Below are 2,271 nucleotides of genomic sequence, written 5' to 3'. Positions count from 1 at the left end.
GCTGGGGGGGGCGGTTCTTGTCCAAGTTCTCCCCCATTTGCTTTGTGGCTGCTGCAGCCGAAACGGACGTGTCCCAGGGAGGCGGCCACGCTCCGAGGCCAGGTTGTCTCCACGCAGTTTTCACAGCCCGAGTTTAAACTAGTCCTTTGCATTCTACCCGGCCCTCTGCAATGCGGATGTATTTTAATTCTTAAATTCTTTATGGAAGAGCTTTCTAAGTTGGGCTTGATTATTGAACCTTGCACGTCTCCTGCAGTTGAAGTTTACGTGTCTAGATTAGGATCAGCCCTCCAGAAGAGGCATTCAGCTTTTCCACTAAATATATTTTTTACAAAACCAGTGCCCCGAAGGTCATCTCCCATTACACACACCACGCTGATCAAAAAAGAAAATATTAACGCCAATTTGTCGACTCGAGTTAAATAAAACTTTCTGATTACGTTGCATTATTCTTAATGTATGTTGACTTGGCCTTTCTGTTTTAAAAAAAAATGAGTTATTTGATTTAAAGCATGCAGCTAATCACCGATCACTCGAGTGCATATTTGGTTAATCCCTCGGTCCCCCTCTCTTCGCTCCCTCCCCCTTAACTTAAAAAAAAAAAAAGCCACCACACACAAAACAAAAACACTCCCCATGCCAATCAAAACGTAGCTGTACTATGCACAAAACAAATTTAACTATTCCAAGCCATTTAAATCTCTGAATAATCACCCTGTTTCAGAAGCCCAGTTCAGAAGGAGAAATTTGCAGTCACTTAACATACGCAGTCACACACGTACTTAAAAACATTAGCCATATAGTGTGTGTCTTTTCGCCCTAAAACTGGAAACCATGCATTTTTTAAACAAAACCAGCCTCATTATTAAAGTCAATCCCAACAAATGCACTCGCCGTAACACGATTCCCAACTGGTTTATGTTGCAAACCAGATAAGCCAAACCGACCACAGACATTAAATTTGATGTGCCAGTGCAAGATCGCCATAATCAGACCCTCGATTGCAACTTAAAGGGCTTCCAACACATATGCGTTACACGATTTCCCAAATAACATTAATAATAGTAACGCGGGCGCATTTGCATGCAAAGTGCAATATGGGGCCAAATCCGCCTGAGAATGCAGTTTAGTTACATGACCGCAGCCCCCCCACACCCCCCAAGCTCCACCAAAATCCTTTGCCTTTCATCTAAAACTAGATTATGGTTGTGTCATTCGAGGTCAATTTATTCACTTGAGGTATCTCTAACACCAATCTGTTTTTTCAAGCCAAACTAGGCAGGCACGACTTTGCCTGAAAAGCCCTCTTTCAGAAAAGAAAGAAACAGCCTTATCGGACGCTGTGTTTAAAATCCTTGGGCTGCAGAATTATCTATAAACTTGACATTCACAGCCATTGCTTGAAACTGCAAGTCAAAGGATGTGTTGTTAGGAGCACTTACGTATTTCTTCTGAATGATATTCCTCTTGGGTCTTTCCTTGCTCATTCTGAGATCCAAATGCTGATTGCAAAAGGGGACAATTGCTTCATGAATTTAAAGCCGTCAGAAATTTGCAAAAAAATATCCTGGTGGTTTTTATTGTTGGTGGTGGTGGTGAATCTTGTAATCCGACTTTTTCTCGTCGTCCCCAAAGCCAGATTCGCCTTGAAATAAATCCAAAATTGGGAAGGAAAAAAAAAAAAGAGCCAAAGACGAACGAAGCAAACAAAAACAAAAACAAAAAATTCACTTTAGTAAAACACTCATAATGGAAAATTTCCCCCGAAACACATACACACACACCACACAAAAAAAAAACCGACGCCCTTCGCTTCCCCCCTTTTTCCTCCAAAAACTACATCAGCGAAACGTGAAGGTCCTTAGTGTCTGATCTGTAGTTACATCTTGGAAAAGAAAAGGGAAAGATAAATAAAAAATGTTGGAAGTCACGTTCGTGCTGCAGCGGCAGTGCGAGCAGAAGAGTCAACTCCAGCGGCGGCGGTGGCGGCGGCGGCAGCACCACAGCGAGGGCTCGCCGAGTCTTTTTTCCAAGCCCCGCAGCCAATGAGAGACGGGCGATCCAGCCCAACTTTAAATGGACTCTGCTTTTATACAAGTTAGGGCTCCTCGGGTAATTCCCCGCCGAAAGCCAGCCGAAAACTCCCACCGCTCAGCCGCCGGGCGCCCGCCTACCCCAACACCGACAGCCCCTGGCCCAGTCCACAGGACCCCGGGTACCCCGCCGCCTGGACACCCGCAAGGCCTCGCCAAACCCTTCCCAGGCAGCCCC

The 2,271-nt window shown here is 45.1% G+C and overlaps 1 protein-coding gene across 1 annotated transcript in view; it reads right to left on the bottom strand.

The window, feature by feature from the left end:
• Nucleotides 1–2,052, bottom strand: part of JARID2 (jumonji and AT-rich interaction domain containing 2) — a 268,700-nt gene extending 266,648 nt beyond the window's left edge. The window contains exon 1 of the mRNA XM_027766735.1: nucleotides 1,443–2,052. Within this exon, the coding sequence (XP_027622536.1) occupies nucleotides 1,443–1,487 (45 nt within the window). The 5' untranslated portion in view covers nucleotides 1,488–2,052. The remainder of the gene's footprint in view (nucleotides 1–1,442) is intronic.
• Nucleotides 2,053–2,271: the final 219 nt, after the last annotated feature.

This window comes from Tupaia chinensis, unplaced genomic scaffold (genome assembly GCF_000334495.1).
Source record: "Tupaia chinensis unplaced genomic scaffold, TupChi_1.0 Scaffold143647_1, whole genome shotgun sequence".
NCBI classification, from domain to species: domain Eukaryota; kingdom Metazoa; phylum Chordata; class Mammalia; order Scandentia; family Tupaiidae; genus Tupaia; species Tupaia belangeri.
This window is presented reverse-complemented; position numbering and strand designations above follow the sequence as displayed.